Source organism: Drosophila persimilis, unplaced genomic scaffold (genome assembly GCF_003286085.1).
Source record: "Drosophila persimilis strain 14011-0111.01,24,50 unplaced genomic scaffold, DperRS2 tig00000124-arrow-pilon, whole genome shotgun sequence".
In the NCBI taxonomy this organism is placed as follows: domain Eukaryota; kingdom Metazoa; phylum Arthropoda; class Insecta; order Diptera; family Drosophilidae; genus Drosophila; species Drosophila persimilis.
Window position 1 is genome coordinate 4,417,847 of NW_020825294.1, and position 21,150 is coordinate 4,438,996.

General features: G+C 39.3%; 1 protein-coding gene across 1 annotated transcript; it reads left to right on the forward strand.

Moving 5' to 3' along the window:
* The first annotated feature begins 17,215 nt into the window (after positions 1–17,215).
* On the forward strand, positions 17,216–19,714 carry LOC6593783 (pickpocket protein 28). The gene is made up of 7 exons (XM_026987484.1): positions 17,216–17,484; positions 17,544–17,807; positions 18,095–18,605; positions 18,668–18,807; positions 18,876–19,006; positions 19,061–19,301; positions 19,369–19,714. The coding sequence occupies exons 1-7, from the start codon at positions 17,216–17,218 to the stop codon at positions 19,625–19,627; spliced, it is 1,815 nt and encodes a 604-aa protein (XP_026843285.1). The 3' UTR covers positions 19,628–19,714.
* Positions 19,715–21,150: the final 1,436 nt, after the last annotated feature.

Below are 21,150 nucleotides of genomic sequence, written 5' to 3' on the forward strand. Positions count from 1 at the left end.
CCCTTGCCGTCTCAATGACCATCCTTCACTTGCATTTTATTGATTTATTTGATTGAGTATTATCGCATATTTTGCCCAAATCGCCTTGCACTGCTTACATTATATTGCTTGATTTTATTGATTATTACAAATTTTTCACTGCGCTGCTTGCATTTTATTGCACGATTTGATGGATTATTATTACACATATTGCCAATATCGCCTTTCTACTGCTTGCCGCCATGAACTCCTTGTCGTCTTGATGACCATCCTTCACTTCACTCACAGAAAAAAAAACTCGAATTGTTTGCTGCCATTCATTGCGCTCAATATTTCCGCTCTTTATATAGTTCCTGCGGTACATTTCATATATTTTCTTTTCACTCACTCACTTTTTGCCATTATCGCCTTTCTACTGCTTGCCGCCATGAACTCCTTGCCGTCTTGAGACCATCCTTCACTTCACTCACAGAAAAAAAAACTCGAATTGTTTGCTGCCATTCATTGCGCTCAATATTTCCGCTCTTTATATAGTTCCTGCGGTACATTTCATATATTTTCTTTTCACTCACTCACTTTTTGCCATTATCGCCTTTCTACTGCTTGCCGCCATGAACTCCTTGCCGTCTTGAGACCATCCTTCACTTCACTCACAGAAAAAAAAATTCTAATTGTTTGCTGCTATTCATTGCGCTCAATATTTCCGCTCTTTATATAGTTCCTGCGGTACATTTTATTTATTTTCTTTTCACTCACTCACTTTCACTCACTTTTTGCCAATATCGCCTTTCGCTGCTTGCCGCCATAAACTCCTTGCCGTCTTAAAGACCATCCTTCACTTCACTCACAGAAAAAAAAATTCTAATTGTTTTCTGCCATTCATTGGCAATATTTCCGCTCTATATATAGTTCCTACGGTACATTTTACATATTTTCTCACTCACTTTCACTCACTTTTTGCCCATAACGCCTTTCGCTGCTTGCCGCCTTCAACTCCTTGCCGTCTTGAGACCATCCTTCACTTCACTCACAGAAAAAAAAACTCTAATTGTTTGCTGCCATTCATTTCGCTCAATATTTCCGCTCTTTATATAGTTCCTGCGGTACATTTTATATATTTACTTTTCACTCACTCACTTTCACTCACTTTTTGCCAATATCGCCTTTCGCTGCTTGCCGCCTTCAACTCCTTGCCGTCTTGATGACCATCCTTCACTTCACTCACAGAAAAAAAACTCTAATTGTTTGCTGCCATTTATTGCGCTCAATATTTCCGCTCTATATATAGTTCCTACGGTACATTTTATATATTTTCTCACTCACTTTCACTCACTTTTTGCCAATAACGCCTTTCGCTGCTTGCCGCCATGAACTCCTTGCCGTCTTGATGACCATCCTTCACTTCACTCACAGAAAAAAAAACTCTAATTGTTTGCTGCCATTTATTGCGCTCAATATTTCCGATCTTTATATAGTTCCTGCGGTACATTTTATGTATTTTCTTTTCACTCACTCACTTTCACTCACTTTTTGCCAATATCGCCTTTCTACTGCTTGCCGCCATGAACTCCTTGCCGTCTTGATGACCATCCTGCACTTCACTCACAGAAAAAAAACTCTAATTGTTTGCTGCCATTTATTGCGCTCAATATTTCCGCTCTTTATATAGTTCCTGCGGTACATTTTATGTATTTTCTTTTCACTCACTCACTTTTTGCCAATATCGCCTTTCTACTGCTTGCCGCCATAAACTCCTTGCCGTCTTAAAGACCATCCTTCACTTCACTCACAGAAAAAAAAATTCTAATTGTTTTCTGCCATTCATTGGCAATATTTCCGCTCTATATATAGTTCCTACGGTACATTTTATATATTTTCTCACTCACTTTCACTCACTTTTTGCCCATAACGCCTTTCGCTGCTTGCCGCCTTCAACTCCTTGCCGTCTTGAGACCATCCTTCACTTCACTCACAGAAAAAAAAACTCTAATTGTTTGCTGCCATTTATTGCGCTCAATATTTCCGCTCTATATATAGTTCCTACGGTACATTTTATATATTTTCTCACTCACTTTCACTCACTTTTTGCCCATAACGCCTTTCGCTGCTTGCCGCCTTCAACTCCTTGCCGTCTTGAGACCATCCTTCACTTCACTCACAGAAAAAAAAATTCTAATTGTTTGCTGCCATTCATTGCGCTCAATATTTCCGCTCTTTATATAGTTCCTGCGGTACATTTTATTTATTTTCTTTTCACTCACTCACTTTCACTCACTTTTTGCCAATATCGCCTTTCGCTGCTTGCCGCCTTCAACTCCTTGCCGTCTTGATGACCATCCTTCACTTCACTCACAGAAAAAAAACTCTAATTGTTTGCTGCCATTTATTGCGCTCAATATTTCCGCTCTATATATAGTTCCTACGGTACATTTTATATATTTTCTCACTCACTTTCACTCACTTTTTGCCCATAACGCCTTTCGCTGCTTGCCGCCTTCAACTCCTTGCCGTCTTGAGACCATCCTTCACTTCACTCACAGAAAAAAAAGCTCTAATTGTTTGCTGCCATTTAATGCGCTCAATATTTCCGCTCTTTATATAGTTCCTGCGGTACATTTTATTTATTTTCTTTTCACTCACTCACTTTCACTCACTTTTTGCCAATATCGCCTTTCGCTGCTTGCCGCCATGAACTCCTTGCCGTCTTGAGACCATCCTTCACTTCACTCACAGAAAAAAAAACTCTAATTGTTTGCTGCCATTTATTGCGCTCAATATTTCCGCTCTTTATATAGTTCCTGCGGTACATTTGATAATTTGTCTATTCACTCACTCACTTTGCCAATATCGCCTTCCACTTCTTGCCACTTTGCACCCTTTTCCTCCTTTATGACCAGCCTGCTTCGCTCCAACTCTCTCAGAAAAGAAAAGAAAAAAAAGAAAAAAATCGAGCTGAAAGGTGACATCATCGCATGGTGCCATGCATTTTGCTGAATTTTGTCTTGCGCCGTTTTCACACTTGCTGCGATCTTTTTGTTTCATTATTTCGAAACCTTTGGCGCTCCACACTCATGGGATTGCATTTTCCTGCCTTTTCGACCACTTTTCATCTCTTTTTCGGCTTCTCACTACACTTTTCACCACTTTTCCGACTTGTTACAAGACTTTTCTGGCGAATTTTCATTATAAGCACTTGCTACACTTATCACACGGGTTTTTATATAATTTTCCGAACATTTTCCACTATTTTCCAAGATTTTTTACTCCACGGCACGGAAAAACGTGCGTCTGCGATGGGAGCTAAAATTTGACACAGCATTCGGTCATTTATTTGTAGGTGAACGAACCGTAATCGATGAGAGCATTGAAGCTCTCGTTTTGCTTTTGCATTTTGTGTGTTTGTAGTGCTTGCGCTTATGCTCCAGAAAGGGACGGAGGGAAAATGGTCAGTGCATTGATGAGATCATCAGCATCGAAAAAGTCTACTAATTTGACGAATTTTTGTCTTTGATCCTCTCTTCCCACTGTAGTTGGTGAGAGTGCAATGAACTGAAGCAGAGGCGAAAAGGTGAGAGCGTCTTTGCTTTTGCAATGTGAGTGTGTTTTAAAGCTTCTGCTCTTGAGGTGTGTGTGGGAGATGGGCAGTGCGTTGTTAGTGTGTTTAGTTTCAAGAGTTTTACCTTTGATTGAGTGTGTGTTTAAGCTTGAGATTATGCTCTAGAAAGGGCCGGGTGGGAGATGTGCAGTGCATTGATGAGATCATCAGCATTGAAAAAGTCCACTAATTTGAAGATTTCTTATCATGACCCTCTCTTCCCACTTTAGTTGGTGAGAGTGCAATGAACTGAAGCAGTTCTCTGCTTTTGCAATGTGTGTGTAGTTGCTTGAGCTTATGCTCTAGAAAGGGGCGGGGGGAGATGGGCAGTGCATTGATGAGATCATCAGCATTGAAAAGGTCCATAAATTTGATGCATTTTTGTCTTTGATCCCCTCTTCCCACTTCAGTTGGTGAGAGTGCAATGAACTGAAGCAGAGGCGAAAAATTGAGAGCGTCTCTGCTTTTGCAATGTGTGTGTGCTCTTGAAGGGTGGGTGGGAGATGGGCAGTGCGCTGTTAGTTGGTTTAGCCTGTGTAAAGCGACGGCGTAAAGTAAAAAGCGCACCTTTGCTAAGAAGAAAGAAGAGAGCTTTGCTCTTGCATTCAGTGAACAGCCTATGCATATATGTACATACATACATATGTGCATATACATATGTGTATATGCTTTGCACGGTGTGAAAAAACGGGAGCGCGTTGAAGAGAGGAATAGAACAGTTGAAGGTTCATTCTATGTGAGTTATTTTCGCTTTACGTTTTGCATGCTTTTTATGCGATCTCTCTTTCTTCTCGCTGCAAAGCGATGATGTCATTCAAAGTGGAGTGCCGTAACTTTGCTGAGAGAGGACATAGGAGTTGATTTGCGTTTAAAATGTGGATTTATTGTTTTTGCCCTATGGAAGGGTGATAGGGAGTGGAACACTATACGAATAATTAAAAACAAAGTCAAAAGAGTTTAAAACACAATCCATTTACACAAATACCAAATGCTTAAGTAACATTTTTAAAGCCACGCATTACACATGCAACCCAACCATTAAAACCCAGTCAAAACACTTGCTCAACGTCTTGAAGTTCAACACAAAATCCATCAAAACCCAAAAACATAACCAGCAAAGTGTGCCCATTCTCTCAATTTCCTGTCATTTTTCTGGACAAAGCACTGCATTAGAAACTGCCACAAACAGGCCATATCTGAAAAGCTTTAAGTCATAGCCAAAAGGCAAACAAGAAAAAATATATCTGTATGTAGCATGCAGTATGTTTGTATGTATGTACGTGTATCCATTGGCTCACAAATCATAACATTTCGGTTACGTTTGCCGCTAAATTATACCAAGGGAGCTGGAGTTGGAGCTGCTGCTACTGGAGCTACTGCTGCTACTACCACACACAATATGGCAGTAAATCAAATTTTATATTTCCTCCAAAAAGAAGTAACACGGCAAGAGAGCTAGAGAGAGAGAGAGAGAGAGAGGAACTTAAGGGGCAGGCACGGACACGGGCCTGGGCACAGTCACAGGCAATAGTTCCCTCTGCTCAGTGCCCACATATGGCGTCGATAAATTAAAATTTTCCAAACTGGAGGCAGGACAGAGGGGGGGCGGCGGAGAAAGAGAGTTATGCCCTTGCATTTTGACAGCTAGCCGCCCTACCTGACAATTTATTGTATTATATGGCTCCCACACTGTGGAGGGGAGCAAACTCTGACCTGGCCAGGGCTCTGGTTCAGGCTCTGGCTACGGTCACCATCTCTTTCCCTCTATGGGAGTCATAAAAATATATGCCATAAACTTTGGGGCTTTCCCCAACCCCACCCCCCACACACACATCAATAATTCTTTCATAAATGTCCATTTCGCCACATATAGCCGAGAATCGTTCTGGCATGGTTCTGCGGTAGATGCAGATTGGGAATGAAAATCGAGCTTATATATATGAACATACATACATCTGTATATGTATAGGTATATACTGGTAAGTGATGTTCCCGTTCAATGCTTTTGACAAGCAGAGTATGAAGATCTCTCGCTTGGACCCACAGGACACTCCTGCATCTCTCTGTTACACGGTTTTACTGTTCTTTTTTTTTTGCAGGTGAAAGCCACCGCCATCGCCATCGCGTTGGCCATTATAGTGGGTTCCCTCTAGCCGCGTCCATTTATCATTGGGAGGTTACCGCCATCCCAACCAATCCATTCAACCAGGCTGGACTTGTCACCCAACCTCATACAGAAAATACAGAAACGATACGAAACGAAAGGAAAAAATGGCCAAAACGGCCCACTGACTGGGTGGGTTGGTGGGTGGATAAAATTTATCGGTCGGGGATTTTGTGGAAAATATTTCTTCTACCGTTTGCAAATTTATTTTTCCTGCAAAATAATGGAGATGAAAAATCGCCAAAAGATACAAAAATATTACAATGCAAGGAGAGAGAACAGCAAAAGAATACAAAAATAAATGAAGAACGAAAGTTCGCATAAAATATGACTGTTTCTTTTTTTTGTGGGGGTCGGGCGGGGTGGTGAAGGTAGCAGCCAATTGGTAAAGAAAACCCCACAAAACACACACAGAAGAGACTCTCCCCCGGGGTCTCCTACTTAGTCACAGTGCCACCATCTTGGCAGCCATTAAAATCGCCGACTTGTTGTACCTCCGCCGCGTGATAAGTGTTGACTGCATATTTAAAATGCAGACATGCAGACAGCCAGCAGTCCTGTATACTGTGCGAAAGCAGGTAAAATCGTAATTCACTGAAATTTACGATTGCAGCACCACCACCGACAGCAGCAGCAAAAGCAAATGGAAGAAAAACAAGTAAAATGCTAAGCACTTGCGCGCGAAAAAACGGAAAACGACACGAACAAGGAGTACTCTTTAATAAGACATTTATTTGGGGACAAAAGTTGAAGATTTTCAATTAAATTCAGTACAAAATGTGGCAGTTAAATTAAATTCAGTACAAAATGTGGCTTTTAATCAGTGTTGGATAAGAGATTTAGTAAGAATTATGAGAATTTCTACTGTTGAAGAGTTAATTAAGGAATACAATTTAGTATTTTAAATGAAATCAGTAAGAATTATAAATTTGAAGTAGATTTTCCAGTGTTGAAGAGTTCAATGTGGAATAAAAATGTAGGGTTTTAATGCCTAATATACAAATGTATTCCATTTGTTTGCTTTAGTTAAGAATAAAGTATAGTTTAAGTAAATTGCGGTGTTGCAGAATGTTTAAAAACAGTTTTGGTCAATGATTGAAGTCAATAAAGCTACTGCAGTGGCATAAAACGATGTGTAATATTGATATTTAATATAAATAAATGTATACAAAATAAAATTAATTATAGATCACAAACCTTTCGAAGAATTTCATTTAAACTACGCCCAAATGTTTAATTTCCTAACCATTAAACCATCTAGAACTCTACTGAACGAAAAATAATATAACCGTACGAGTGCAGTGTTGCAGAATGTTTAAAAACAGTGTTGGTCAATAACTGCAGTCAATAAAGCTACTGCAGTGTAATATTGATATTTCATATACAAAAATTAATAAAAAATAAAACTAATACTAAAGCCAACATTTTATTGAAACTACTCCCAACTGTTTAGTTTTCTAACCCTAAAAATCACTTTTAGAACTCTACTGAGCGAACAAATAATATAACCATACGAGTATATCCTTAAAAGAGTATCGAACAAAAGACACTCAAGCCCAAAGTGCAGGCGGCCAGCACAATAATAATTTTCAAAAACCAAATGACAGCCGACAAAACCATATATCATTGCGCATGGAGGCAATGCCAAGCCACCTCTTGTCTGATTCCCTCCGACTTTTGTGCCACCCACGAGCTGAACTTTTGTCACTTAACGCGTCGCACAAGGCGTCGCGTCGCTGTCTCTTAACCAATGTCTGTCGTCACCCAATTTGCCCCCGGGTCCCCACCAAAAAAAAATATTTTAATTTCTTCCAAACCGAAAGGAGGAGGAGGAGGAAAAATATGTACGAGTTTAATAAATTACCATGCAAGTGCTGCTTGAAATTGTCGCATGTGTTGGATGCATTTGCAAGCAAATTGTGCAAACTAAATGTATTTTTTTCCTTTTTAGGCGGAGAGAGACCTCCCCACAAGGGAACTACGAGTATCATCATCATCATCGTCGTCGTCGTCTGATGACATTTCCATAATTAGTCGAGCGTGTCTCGTTTCGTTTCGTCTCTCGACTCGTCTCCCGTTGCATGTTGCATGTTTGAACGCTTGCCTTGATTTGATTTGATGCTCAAAGTGAGCTGCACTTTGGAATTGAATGCGAAACTGGAGCTAGGAGAGGGAGAACAGTTTTGAACAGTTGGGTGTGTCGTCGTGAAGGCTTTTCATATTTATTTATTATGCACACAATTTCTGCAGACATCGCTGTGCATGTCCCTGTCAACGGGCTCTCCTTCAGAAACCCATCTACCATCTACCATCTCCCCATGTGCGAATTGACGCCGCATTTATGGTGTTGAAATATTAATGCTCGAGAGTTGGTCATGTCATTTTGATTTATGAGTCTCTTGTACGTTTTTACACTCGCATACATAACGCACAGGGCGGGGGGGGCGGGTCTTAGCATTGAGATGTTGTAGGTACATGTCGCATGAGGCAGAGCCCCCCCTGACGGACTGACTGACAGACAACTGAGTGACATTCGTGAAGGAGAATTGTTAATACGCAGAGGACCCTTCTATTGTGCAACTAGGCAGGGAATTTCCTCTATAAACCCCCTCTATAACTCCACAATTCAATCGATTTATCTCTATCTTTTCAAACACTAAAGAACAAGCGGAATAACACCAAAAAAAAAAAAAAAAGGAGCCAGCACCCAATGCCGCGACAATCGCTACAAGAGGAAAACAAACTGGGGAACAGCTTGCCAATCTCTGGCCACCAGAACAGGGAACTGGCAACAGAAAACAGGCAACCAGAAGCCAAAGCTGAAGCTAAAATCTGCCAGATACTCCGTACGACAGAAGCAGGAGCTGCTACTACTTGTTTGTTTTTGTTGGAGTACGGTGGAGGTTGAGGTCGCCAAACGGCAAGCTGCATTTTATCTTTTACTTACTCTTTGGGTTTTGGTTTGTCTTTTGTATACACTTTTATGGAGGGTATGGGGGTTTCGAGAGAGATGTTTGCAACGGAGGAAGAAAGTTCTCGATTCTAGGTAGGCATTCTTGTAGATTGGCAGTCCCTAAAGGCCATAAAGTGTGTTTCTTTATAAGCATTCTCTGTAAACTTTCGTATGTTGTTGCTGGATTTTGGGACCGACTTAGCTACAGAAGGGATTAACGAGTAGACAAAACCGAGAATCGCTAAAAGCAGTGCATAGATTTTCCCTTAGATCGAATGGTCCTGAAATATATCATTATAAGAACACATCTCAAGGAAATCAAGCCTGTTAGCTGCCTGTAAGAGCATCTAAAGCTTCGCCTGGAATCTGGTCCTTTTTTCTGTTTTACCCAAAAGCCAGATGAAAATGCGTGGACATTAAATATGCATGAGAGAACATTACATATAAATAAATTTTAGCAACAGTTTGTATGCAATGCAACGCTGAATTTTTATCGATGATGATGATGATGGTAATGATGATGCCCGTTTGAAGGTGTTGAAGTTTCGGCCTCGATACTCGAACACGCAATGGGTACGTACCCGACTCGCGGACCCAGGAATGGAGATTGGAATTGGGATGGGGGTCTGTGACTGGGACTTTGGGACCGCCATGAAACCACTGCTTTTGACAGGCCTTCAGGGAGCACACCACACGGGCCAGGGGACCGACCGACCGACCGACCATGCACGAAATACTTTAGAGCTGGAGCTGGAGTTCGGGATGTCGATTGCCAATTGCCAGCATCCACAGCATCCATTGTGATGCTGCTGGTGGTCAGAATCGTTGGCCATTTTAAATATGAGCACAATGTATGGACAATATCTTGTTGGGGAATGTTTCTGCGCTGGCAGGCGCTCCTGACACTCCACGTACTTTGTCGCACCATTGACTCCAGCCATTCCAGCCAGCCAGCCAGCCAGCCAGCAGCACTCCAGAGAGACTCCTGTCATCGGCCTGTTGTCGTGTTGCATGTTAATTTTCTCTGTATACTGTATAACGTGAATATATATGCCACGATTTTATGGCCTCCACTTAGCACGCGCGTTTGTCACTGGAGAAATTCAAATAAACGTTCGTCGATCGTGAGGCTGTGTAAAAATTGTAATTGTCATTCAATCAATTTTTACGATTCTCTAATTATTTCTATATTGATCTTTGAATGGACGCATTTAAAGCTGAAATATTTAATATATATCTGAGCATTTTTTATGCTAATTGGCTGGGGTTTTATGGTTTGGATTAAAGATATATATCTTACGACTAGGATAAGATTAAATAAATGTTTAGTGAGAGGAAATAAGTGTGTGTTTCCATTTCCGCTTCGTTGCTTTAACTCGCATGCGAGTACGAGCCATATATTGATTATTCCGCTCATCCGAAAGTGATGATTTTGCCTATGGACAACGAATTTTCCCATTTTTATGCTCTCAAATTCAAATATGTGTCAGATGGTCTGTATTGCACACTACCAGAACTACCATTGAACAGATCCAGATTCAAACCTGTTTATGGATTCCATTCGCACATTCAAGTCATGATTCGGGACAAAAGGTTTGCCGGGTCAACTAGTAATCCATAAAATTAGCCACAACTACAACTAAATAGAAACCAATTTAAAAAGTAAGCTTTAACTAAGCCTAAACACTAGTTAAGCTGCAGATAAAAAACCATTCAAGCCCACAAACTAGTAGCAGTGCCACAGGAATTTATTGGGCGTCCATTTCTGAGACAGTTGATGGGAATTAGCAATCAGTAGGGCGCTCACTCACTACTTAGTTAGAGGCTATGTCAGACCATATATATATAAACAAGTACATAACTATATGGCTATCGAAATGAGTGTGTCAACGATATTAATCATGGGCTTACATTGTCATTAATAACGCCGCCAGCATCGGGCGAGTGAGAGAATTGTGCAATTCTGCGGCCCACTACCAGATGAGAAGTGAAGTGTACAAATGGCAATTTCTATGCAAATTTATAACAAATAATTACTGACAGCCATATTTCATTAATAATTGCAAGTACAACGCGCTCTCGCTCTCTCGCTCTTTGCCACTCAATCACTAAACTACAATATTTTAAAGATACTGAACAGATCGGAAAGTATCTGAACCGTACTGAACCCCATAATAGAGAGGAGTGGAGTGGAGTGGAGAGGAGAGGAGTGGAGTGCCGCCTGGGCACAGTGTGGCAATTAAGCTGATGACGTTGATAAAAATCAACAGCAGTCAACTTGCCATAGCCCATAATTTATAGCCCACGGCACTGGCAGCAGCCACTCGGCCAGTGAGGAAATTATCTACATATGAAAATGTGGCGACACATTATTAAAAGGTTGAGAGTCTGTCGTATAACATGTCTCATATATATGCACATATATTGCAAAATCTGTACGGCTATACGAGTACTCTGTATAGATGACATACGATAGTTAACAAGTGCGATCAACTTGGTGGCTATTTATCTTTAATTACAGTTGTGCAAACAAAAAAAACAAAGGCACGTTGCATTTATCGATGGATGATGGCCTTGGTCTCTTAGTTGACCTAGTCTTTGAGGATTTGAGGGGTAATTGATGGTAATGGAAGTGCTGCTACAGATTCTGTAGAGATATTTGGGACTAAGGGGAGAGTTTTACAAGTAAATTAGGTCTGAAAAATTCTTAAAAAAACTAGAGAAGATATTTCTGAATTACGTTAACGTTTTATATAGTATTTTGTTATGCTACACATCTACAGTGCCTTGGAATGAAGATCTAAGTTCGGAGCAGCAGCTTACAATGCCTCTTAAGATATTTCCTATAATATCTACTTATATCTTCTAACCGTATGTTCTTAAATGATCTGTTTCTTATTGCTAATATAGAATTCCCTTGCCCTTATCTAACTCTCAGTCCAAATCTTCATCGGACGTGCATTCCCTTAGGTAGTTGAACCCACTCCTCGTAGTTCACGGCCAATCCCACTAACTTTGTATACAAAAACATCGAAGAACAAAATCCTAAATTAAAATTGTTCCCCAAATTATTCGCCATTGTGGAAACAGAATTATCGATAAAGTTCGATAGCTGCCAACAGAGATAATTTATTCATCGATTTCTCTCACTTTTGAGCCTTTTATTTTTCTAGACAACTCATACTTTAAATATTTTTGATTTAATTTCACAGCATGCATGTGAAAATTCCCAGCTGCGTGTGGAAATGGCGCCTTTTAATGAGGAAAATCAGCGACCAGCTAATGCGAGCCACAATTTACATTCAAAGTGGGGAAAAGTGGGCGACAATTTGCAAACAATTTGTGCGGTGGCTAATACTGAATTATACATTTAATTAGTCGTAATGATTGCATCGGATTTTTGCGATCCCAAACACAGAGACAACTTGAATGTCATAAATATGCCAAGGGATTGTATATGCAGCTGTGGGGAATATTTGTCGTAAAATAAATGTCTTTTCATAATTGAAATTTTGTGTAATCGAGCCCAAGTTTATAATAGAAATGATGATTAGCATTTGCTGTGCATAATTAGAATACATTTTGTGGAATAGAGAACGTAAAATGTGAAATTACCTTGCGGGGCGAACTATGTAGTAATTTTGGCAACTGACAGTCCAGTCCGGGCGGGAACGACCCCCTGCGAATAATGTTAACAATCTCTTGACCAATTTAGCCCAAGGGTCTAGCTAATCGTCTGAGGTAATTCCACAACAAAAACGTTCAGCTCAACATGCATAATTTAGGTAACAAATGATAACTCGAAGAAATGTGAAGCCATGCATAAATTTCCCTGCACACGGACACAGGTACATGGTACCTGGTAGATGCAGATGCAGATGCCTCATGTGGCAGACAGGCAGACAGACTCCAGGCCAAAACGACAGACAATTGCAGACGAAACTGCTTTTGATTTATTACAGAGCACCAACGTGGAGGAGGTGCACCAGCTGAAGGAGCTGCAGGAGCAGCCTTTCTCTCTCTCCCCGTCTCTCTCATCAGCAGCTGCAGTCAGCAGTCAGACTCTACCTGGTGGCTCCTGCCTCCTTCCTCATAATTTATAAACAAATGTGAATGAGTCAAGTAGGAGATGCAATGCCAAAAGGGAATAACAGTCGTCCATCAGTGTATGGGCGGGAGTGAGTCTTGAGGTTGGGAGCTTTCTGGGTTATGAAGAATGTACATGGTTATCCATCCCCCCAGTTGAATGGAAGGCATTCTGAATTGATGAGATCATAACGTACGTTATGTTGCCATATACATCTACTCGTACACGTATCCTTCACGTTTCTTATTCGAATCATAAAAGTAGTATTGAAAAATATACTACAAGAATATCTTTGGGAATTTTAAGAACTGATGTAGTTTTATCAGAAAGAAGAACTGTTTCCAAAAGGCCAAACGAACTATAGAATACGGAATACGGTCCTTTTAGACACAACTTTTTGGAAGGAAGATACTTAAAAAAAATCTTTACAAATGATTAAAACAAGTCGAAATGTTTGTGTCGAGGCTCGCGGGTCTCAACCTTCAGATATCCCGAACTAGAAAATATAAAAAAAAATTTCCAAATACTAATCAAACGGAGTAACTCAAGGAGGAACTATTTTTAAAGATAAAAACTCTTTATTCCTTCAATTCCTTCAAAAAATTCTCCCCGTCGAGCTCTAAACCAATCAATGTATCCACACAACAACAATAAAAAAAACAGTAGCATTCATTTTCAATTTAACTAACAAACTAAATAAATTAAATCAAACATCTAAACAACGAATTTTAAAACGAATTTCAAAATGAAATTGTATCAAGCCCTACTCGTATTTATTATTTTCGTTCGATTTTGGCCTGCAGTAAATAGTTAATGAATATCTATGCCGTCGGGGACAACTAGAAAATATTCAATTTTTCAACAAAACTTCACATGGCCTGCCCAAAACCCCCGCCCTCCTCAAAGGGCAATCAGACCATTTACATTCCACATGCAGCATGCAGCATCCACAGACCGACCTAGCGTCAATTATTCAAATAGAATTGCTAAAATGTGTAGACTGTCGTGACGTTTTGGAGCACTCGCCAATTTAATTACAGTTCCATCAAATGCACACTCGTCGGACTCGTCGTTGGCCAAAAGGAAGAAAACAACACACACAAAAAATTCAGACAGACAGAGGCAGGCAATTGAGTTTTTTGTGTCCATTCCCGGGGAGCGTTGCCTGCCATGAGATTTTTGCGAGTTGTGGCATATGTTCGGAACACATTAAAATATGAATAATTTAAGCTAAATTACCCAAGGGCCCTAGACAGAGGTATAAACATATATGTGCACTCTCGTATATCTTTGTGAATTTATGGGAAATTCTTTTGATGACAGTCGACAAAATATTTTGTTTGAGAAAAGTAAAAAAAAGGTTGCAGGTTTTATTTTAAGCAAGAAATGTTGTTCTTAATTTTAAAACAGAACTAAAACAAATTGAAACTTGATCTGCATAGGCCTCCAAAAGATATATGCACTCGATAGCACCTTTATCTAGCATTAAAAACGTTTGAGGGCCAGGTGTTCAAGGAGCCAAACGGTAGGTTTTTTATTCCTAATTTATTCTGTAATTTGTATTTGCTTAAAAAATTTGTAATTATATTGTTTGTTGTTACTGTTATCACAAAAAAAAATTACAATGATTTAAAAAAATATAATAATAAAAATAAATTTAAAAATTAGTTTAAAAAAAATTGATTAAAAAAAAAATTTTTTTAAATACGTGTCATCATGGTCGAAGAATATTGAGGGGAATATTATTTGGTTCAATTATCTGTCCAGGTCTCGAGGGTAGAGGTCCTCTTAGATCATCCTATTGGGCAGGGGTCGACTGGGTGTATTCTGGCCGATTGCGATGTTTTTCTGCAATCTAATAGACATAATTATACTTTATTATTCTGCGTTCTACTTTTTCAAATATCGTTCCAGAAATTCTAGCCCCCGTAGATTGTCAATCAGTTTGTGATTCTATAGGTAACACTCATTAAGACCATTTATCAATTCAGTTAAGGGCATGTTAAGCCCCACAACTTACCCATAATAATTATCTCCGTAAGCCTAATGACTAATAACCATATACGAGGTGGAACAAAATGCCCAGAGGCAGTCGTAGGCGTTGGCTGTTGGGACCTGGGGGCATCACATATACGTAACAAACCGTATCTACATAATAATTTAGTGTAGTTTTTAAAAGGCCTTTCAGCCAATTGATCTGATATTGAGATCTTGTTAAACAGTAGGCACTCGGAACGAAGGCGTTTTTGCTCGGTCGGTAACAAAACAAACAATAAAATTAAATAATTACAAGTCGTGAGTGAATTTCACGCGAAACCAAATGCTGATGCACACACTCTGATAATGGACAAAAGCAAGAAACCCAAAGAGTTGGCTGACTATTCGAAAAATGCGCAACGGATGCCTCCTGACCAATGGACAACAGAAAAAGCAACAGCAACAGCAAAAAAGCCCGTTTTATATCGATGACAATGTCCCCGAAATAAGTGCCAACAACTAAGGATAGCACTACGCAGACAAAATCAAACCACGCACGAATGCAGGCAGTCCAACGGACCGACAGTCAGGTATTCAGGCACTCCTCGGACAGGGGGGGGCCCACCACCATGGGGACCGACCGGCAGTCGAGCATATAAGGCGAGCATCCCCACTAAATTCCAGGAACATGTTTAAACGATGTCGGGCATTCGGAAAAAAGAGTAATGTACGCTGGCATGCCGGAGGCCGGCCATATGGGTGACAATCTTTTTAGCATAAAATCAAAGTAAAGACTCGCAGGATGCTGCCAAAATTGGCCGAGATGATTTGATAAGTGTACACCATCTATATAGGGTTCTTTTGATGTTCCCCAATGGTTTCGGCTATCTGATGTTGTAAATACTCATAAATGCTCATACCTGTCAGTGTAATGTAAATATCCAATAAGGGAAATTATTAAAGAAAGGAATGAATGTTGTATTGCCTATTTGGTACAGAAATCAATTGGTAGTACTTACTAAAATTGAATAGCTCATAAGTAAATCACCGCTGGGTGGAATTGCGTACCTGGAATAGAGAGAGATAATATTTTATTCCATAAAGTGACTTTTTAAATTTAATATAGATATATAAAGTACTACACCCCAGAGCGGACTCTGCACTTGTGAAGATAATGAAAAAGTTCTTGGGATTCAGGAAGCATCCATGTCCCCAGCATCTTTATAATAAATCACTAATCTGGGATCCACTTGCAATATTTTCAGATTGAATATATAAATATTAATACTGAATTAATAAATAAAAATATTTAAAATACAAAAATGAGTAATAATAATTAAAACAAACCATTAAAAAATTATATATTTTAACTATAAATAAATTTAATTAAAAGAAAAGTGTAATAATGTTAGTTATATATTTTAACTATTATTTTTTATTTGTTTGTTTTAATTGTTATCACTCATTTTTGTATTAATTAAACGAAAAGTGTAATAATGTTAATTAAAATATCAAAAATTGATGCTAATAGTTAAAACAAAAAATTAATAAAAATTTAACTAAAAAATTAAAAAAAAAAATAATAATAATTACAAGGAAAATAAAAAAGCATCACAAATTAAATTAAAAATAAAATAAGAATTAATAATTAAAATAAATCAATGCTATAAAAATAGTAAGAATTAAATTAAATTAAAGAATTAAATTTAGTACTTAAAATATTCATAACAGAAATAAAAATGAATGCTAATAATATAAATAAAAATAAATACTAATAATATAAATAATAAATAAAAATTAATATTAAGAATATAAAAACAAATTAATAGTACAAATTCAAACAATAAAAATTAATAATAATAATGATTAAAAAAAATATATATTATGTTAATTCGATTAATAGCATTTAGGTATAATTTTCAAAGCTTTCCTGCAAGTAACTTGTCGAGCATCATGCAGCAGTGCCCTACGGTTGGCTTAATAGAGGGACGTTCACATATGAAAGGAATTTAGATACTAGATATTTTAAACACTTTTTATTTCCAGAGAACAAATAACATAAACTAGACGATTTCGTTGACATATCTCTGTCCGCTGTCCTTAAAAGAAACTTTGGAGGAGCATTTCCAAGAACATTAGAGTAAAAAACCTTAAGATATTACTTAAAGACCCCTTTAATGGGATAATGCAAATGAGAAATTAGCAGTCACTTTATTATTATTAACACCTTCACATATGTACGTGCGATATAGGGTGTGTGGGTCTGTAATTAAGTTTAAGTACACGGAATACCTTGCTGGTGCGTGCGAATCGAGGTCCCTCGAGCACTCCGAGGACTCCGGAACATTCCCACTGGAGACGAAGAACGCGCCCAGTTTTTGCAGCTGTAAAAGCTATAAAAGGACACGCCGTATGGCTGGCACAGCTTAGTTGGCGATACGCTTACGGACACAGTGCAACATGTCCGAGATCAAGGAGGAGGCAGCGGAGGAGAAACCGTGCAACATATTGCCCGGACCAGAGCTCCTGGCCCTGCCAAGCTACGATCAGAGGGCCAGCATTGCCTCCGCGGCCCTGAGTGATGTGCCCAGTGATGTGATCATCAAGTCTCGCATTCGATACGGCAGTCCTCTGTCCGCCTGCAAGGGTCTGCTGCTGGAGTACTCCAAGAGCACGACCATACACGGCATACGATATTTGTTTGAGGTCCATCGTCCCATCTATGAGAAGTATGTGGTGTGATATATCGAGGCTCTTGCTTGGTTGGCTAACCCTGTTTTGGTTTCAGAGTGTATTGGCTGTTCTTCACATGCATTTCCGTGTACTTTGCCATTTCCCTCATCTGGGATACCTATCTCAAGTGGCAGGATTCACCGGTGATACTGGGCTTTGATGAGACCCTGGTGCCAGTGCATAAGATACCATTTCCTACGATAACCATCTGTCCGGAAATCAAAATGGAACGCAATCTCTTCGATTATACGAATGTATCGCGTTTGCTATGGGATGAATACCAGAATAATGGTAATGTTACCAGCATGGATGAGGAAGAGTTGAGTATTTATGTTTCTATATCTCTTCTATCCTTAAGATCTTTTCGGAACCAGTTTCTAGTTATATTTCGTTAGGTTACGAGTATGTTTGTGGCAATATGAAACGTTTTCTATATATCTATGGAAGCCTTATAGATTTCTAACAGTTTCAATCATTGTTTTCAATATATGAAGCTGTTATCCTTTCTGTACGTTTCCAATACACATATATACCTCTTCTTGCAGTCTTATATCCCTCAAAACTTGTTGAAAATTCTCTAAATTACGAATATCATCTCTCTTACAGATTGGCCCGCATGGCTGCTGCCATGCACATCTGTGATCCGGATGTGGTTCATCGTTTCATGCCCATACTCGCGGGAATGAATCCGCCCTTTGTGGACGTAACCCAAACATTGATAGACCTGAGTATATCCAAGAATGAGACTGGTCCGTTCTGCAAATGGAATGGACGGTTCTATTTTTGTGATAAAATCTTCGATTTTGTTGCCACCGACGAGGGTATATGCTATCAATTCAATGGCCTTCGTCCCAAGGATATTTATCGTGACGAGAACTTCATCAGCTACAAGGATCCCGATGTGGTCGATTTCAATAACTTCTTCGATGTTGATCTGCCGCCCTTGAATAACATCACTGGCAATTGGTCGCTGGATACGGGTTACGGGAATCAGGGACAGAATACGTATCCACAGCGCACGGTCTTCTCATCCGTGGGCAATGGTTTCTTTGCCTTTCTGCAGGGACTGCAGCACAACTTTGACTACGATTGCCGCAGCTTTAAACAGGGCTATAAGGTATAAGGTATCATTATACAGAAACTGGGTGTGGCGTGTCTTCAGTTGTGTTATTTTTCCAGGTCTTTCTCAACTCCCCGGAGAGTGTGCCGCTCACGTCAGGCAATTACATTCTGGTGCCCCATGGCGATGAGGTGTTGGTCAGTGTATTGCCCAACTATGTCATGTCTACCGACAATTTGCACGAAATCAGCCCAGAAAAGTAACTACAAAAAAGGTGTTGAAAGGAATTTCGCCTTAGACCAAAACCAATTTCCCTTTTGTTTTCAGGCGTCAGTGCCTGTTCGATGATGAGCGCTCCTTGACCTTTTTCCGTTCGTATTCGCAAAGCAATTGCCAAACCGAATGCCTGGCCAACTTTACGATTTCCAAGTGCGGCTGTGCCAAGTTCTGGATGCCCAGTAAATATCTTTAATCGTTATTTAAGCTCCATATTAATCTTTGTTTTTTTCTAGAACCTTTGGGCACTCCTGTGTGTGGTTTGGATGACATTAACTGCTATACATCTGCCCAGGATGAGCTCTATACTTTATTGCAAAATCAAACCATGGAAAAGAGTGTCAATGACAATGTGGAAATCATGTGCAACTGCATGCCGGCCTGCACATCGCTGGAGTATAATTTTGAGATATCCAGAGCACGATTCGATGTGGCTAAGACTATTAGGGCTTTTCGAGAGGTCTATGAGCATACGGAGTGAGTATGGAGTATATATGTATCTCCATGCATCTATCATTATTTCAACCATCTATTTTCCTTCCAGTGCCATTGGTTCACGTCTCTCTGTGTACTTCAAGGAGCATCAGTTCACGGCCATCAAGCGTACCATTCTGTTTGGTGTCTCCACATTGATATCCAACTGCGGTGGCATCTGTGGCCTCTTCATGGGCATCTCGAGTCTCAGCTTCCTGGAGCTTCTCTATTTCTTCTGCATGCGCATCTGTGGCAGCTGTCGCGATCGTCGCAAGCACAAGATCCAATCCATGTGCCCCGACGATGAGCCAGAGCACAAACTGGAGTAATAGTCAGTGGATCTACAAGATCCTGGCATACATTTATATAATTTGAATATCTTAATTGTATCTACAAACCATTTAATAAAGAAGTTGTACGGCAAACAGTTATTTCACACTCTCAATAACACTTTCCGGGTGTCCACAAAATAAATGTATTTATTTAACAGACACAAGCGACTGGTGGTGCACTTTAATTGATTACAAATTAAAAATGCATTTGATTAGCACATGGCCAACGCAATTGATTCGCTCTAATTAAACGATTGTAACACTTGAGCAAAACATTGGAGCACTGAAATAAATTAAATTGCGAAATGGATTCTAATGGAATCAGCATAAATAATGCGCTCAACCTGTTTGCCACAAACACAGCACAAGCCAGAAATTCCTGCATTTGGGCCATAATTCAGCTAAAGGCAGAAAAGGCAAGTACTAAATATTCCTAAAACTCATAAGCGCGTGGCTCTGGCCTTAATAGTGCTCGAAAGCCAGGTGTTCAAAGAGCCAAAGAGCCTTCTTTCGTTCATTCTGCCTAAAATAATGATCCGATTGCGACGATTTCAAGTATATATGATCGTTTTCTATTCTAACACATCTTCAAAATTGTGATCTTTAAGATCAGTAATATATATGATTTTCTACACCCTTCATTCCTTTGAGTAACGGGCATAAAAACCATTTTTAAATTCAATCTGTTAGCACCAGATGTCACACCGGTTGACTTTTGTCACTGGCCATAAATCATAAAAGAATATTTAGCATTATTAATAAGGCACGACGATCAGAAATATGTGTTCGCTCGATTGCTTTGATCTTTCCCCCTGTTCGGGTCGTGTGGCTGTCAAAACGGCCATACAGGCCGGAAAGATAATGGAAATTTATCGGCGACAAATATTTGCTGCCTTAATCTTTATTCTGCGTATAGGTTAAGTCTCTAAATATCTGTGTCACAATTTGTTTTCGAAGAAATTATGAACAATTTTTAGTATCAGATATTTTACGATAAGTGTCTGTGATATATATTTATTTCGTTCAGAAAGTTCGTTCATAAAAATTATATATTTATCTGTGTGACTGACAAATTGTTGGCACAGCTGTTTGTGTTTGAAATAAGCGCATGGATTTTAGTTAATGACCCTCAAAAACCATTTTCTACTTAAGTTGTTTATGGCTTTTCTGTGCGCGACGAAAATAAATTTCAATTGGAAATGGCCAAGGAAATGTGTGCCTTTCCATACAAATATTATGTTTAACATAAATCAAATGTGTACGCAGTCACAGCTCATAAATTGCAATACATTTCACAACATTCTTTTGGGGCAAACTCAAGACTTTAGTTTGTAGGCATTTCGTTGAATGGAATGTCTATACAGAACCTCATCTAATAAAATTCTGGATCTTAACAGATATTTTATAAATTAATCAATACACGGAAGGGCTATAAAGATTGGCAGAAAAAACTGCTATTGTGGGAGAGAGAGGTACACTCCAACATGGTTTAGAGAGGGTATCGCACAAGAGTATCTATA

Bases quoted from the DNA above. Each gene is read 5' to 3' on its own strand.
- LOC6593783 (XM_026987484.1), top strand. From the start codon at position 17,216: ATGTCCGAGATCAAGGAGGAGGCAGCGGAGGAGAAACCGTGCAACATA. The intron at 18,606-18,667 runs GTATAAGGTATC...TTATTTTTCCAG, and splicing joins GCTTTAAACAGGGCTATAAG to GTCTTTCTCAACTCCCCGGA. The intron at 19,302-19,368 runs GTGAGTATGGAG...TTTTCCTTCCAG, and splicing joins GAGGTCTATGAGCATACGGA to TGCCATTGGTTCACGTCTCT.